General features: G+C 35.2%; 1 protein-coding gene across 1 annotated transcript; it reads left to right on the top strand.

The window, feature by feature from the left end:
* Nucleotides 1-171: 171 nt before the first annotated feature.
* LOC103074230 (histone chaperone ASF1A-like) lies at nucleotides 172-1852 on the top strand (the record flags this gene model as incomplete). The annotated part of the gene is made up of 2 exons (XM_007458830.1): nucleotides 172-348; nucleotides 1640-1852. Coding segments are annotated over 2 exons (390 nt in total), but the record flags the coding sequence as incomplete, so codon positions are not given.
* Between the last annotated feature and the right edge of the window lie 65 nt (nucleotides 1853-1917).

The raw sequence follows: 1917 nt of genomic DNA, 5'->3' as shown, positions 1-1917 counted from the left end.
TTTAAAAAAAAAAAAAAAAAAAAAAGTGAGCATTTGCCTTCCCAGTATGATTTCCACATTTTGGTTGCTGCACCCTTAACCAAAGGTGCTCAGTGTAACCAAAACTCCAGTTTTGCTTATGGTTAACAACCTTTTGTGATGTGTGTTTCTTTTCTTTTTAAATTATTCTAGGCTGATGCACCTAATCCGGGACTCATTCCAGATGCAGATGCAGTAGGTGTAACAGTTGTGCTAATTACATGCACCTATCGAGGTCAAGAATTTATTAGAGTTGGTTATTATGTAAATAATGAATATACTGAGACAGAACTAAGGGAAAATCCGCCAGTAAAACCAGACTTTTCTAAGGTAATGCTCTGATTATTCCTTTTTCATTAATTTTACTATACAACTTTTTTAAGCAATTGCCATTTCATGGTACACTATGAAGATGGCTTTGAGACAAAATAAATTTGAGGTCCTTGTGCCAACTGAGCAAACTAATCTTTGTTCCATTACCATGGATGACCTCAAACCCTACCTCCAGATTAGTCATTAGTAATTACTGTTGGTTCGGCACCTTGAGAGTCTCTGATGATTTAGAAAATTGAAAGTGCCTCCTATAAGAAACAGGTCTCTATTAATGGCTCCCTGTATGGCATTCCCCATACGTCATGATTCTATCCATTTCAGTCTTTAGACATTCAAATTCATGTTTGTTGTACTGATTATTCAATAATATTTTTGTAACTCTTCCCAAAATTGTGGGGGGAAGTTTTGTGTTTGTTTTTCATAGGAACACTGTTATCTCAAAACTCCTATACGCCTTACTTTATGTGCTATTCTCAGAGGTTAAACTAAAGGTCTTAAATATTATCTGGTGGTGCAAACAGCTTAGCTTCTGAGTGAGAAGCTGAAAATCTGTGATTTGGTATTCTCAGAAATACTAAGTACTTTATGATTTTCCATTGGGAGCTGTAATAGTTTAGTCACTGGTGATTTTTGTGAGATTGAACATAACACTCTATCTGCCAGACCATGCAAGAAAAATGACATGGGAGTAGAATGGAATGTTCTCCTTTCTGATAATAAGGCTGGAAGGTTTTTTATTCTGATGTGGAACGTCCCATTTGTAAGTTATTAGTTACGTGTATGGTTCCTTGTATAGCAAAAAGAGAAGACACTAGAATATTGTTTCTAAGAATGAGCCATAATAATTAAAAGATAGGAAACCATTAATAATGAGAGGTCATATGTGGGAATATTTTTCATTTTCCTTGAAAATATTAGTGAAGAAGCACCACATTAATCTAGAAAGCATGTTAATTTGTTAAATAAAGCATCCTCTGAAGCATTCAAGAGATTCTCTCCCCTTTAGGAAACAAGTACAGAGTTAGAATATTTTGTTGGATAGTAAAAGAGCTGGATAATTCCCTCAGGTTCTCCACATCTTGCTTCCATTAGACTAAAATAATTTCTTTGCTTCGGCCCTATTTCTTGTTTATGTTATGTTTAATGTGCTTTACTTGACTTACACTTCTGTATATGAATTAGCCCTTTAGGAGTACTAATAGAAAGAACCATTCTATTAAGGTCTGTTTGTGTATGGTAATCTAACTTTCTTAGTGTTTACCATTTATATATTTCCTTCTTCCTCTAGCTTCAAAGGAACATTTTGGCATCCAATCCCAGAGTCACAAGATTCCACATTAATTGGGAAGATAACACAGAAAAACTGGAAGATGCAGAGAGCAGTAATCCAAATCTACAATCACTTCTTTCAACAGATGCATTACCTTCAGCATCAAAGGGATGGTCCACATCAGAAAACTCACTAAATGTCATGTTAGAATCCCACATGGACTGCATGTGACCACCTGCCATCCCTATAGTACAAATTAAGCTATAAAAACACACAGAACTATTTCCCTGAAATTC

Source organism: Lipotes vexillifer, unplaced genomic scaffold (assembly GCF_000442215.2).
Source record: "Lipotes vexillifer unplaced genomic scaffold, Lipotes_vexillifer_v1.1 C26846337, whole genome shotgun sequence".
In the NCBI taxonomy this organism is placed as follows: Eukaryota; Metazoa; Chordata; class Mammalia; order Artiodactyla; family Lipotidae; genus Lipotes; species Lipotes vexillifer.
The sequence above is the reverse complement of the archived record's forward strand: the minus strand, read 5'-3'. Positions and strand labels throughout refer to the sequence as shown.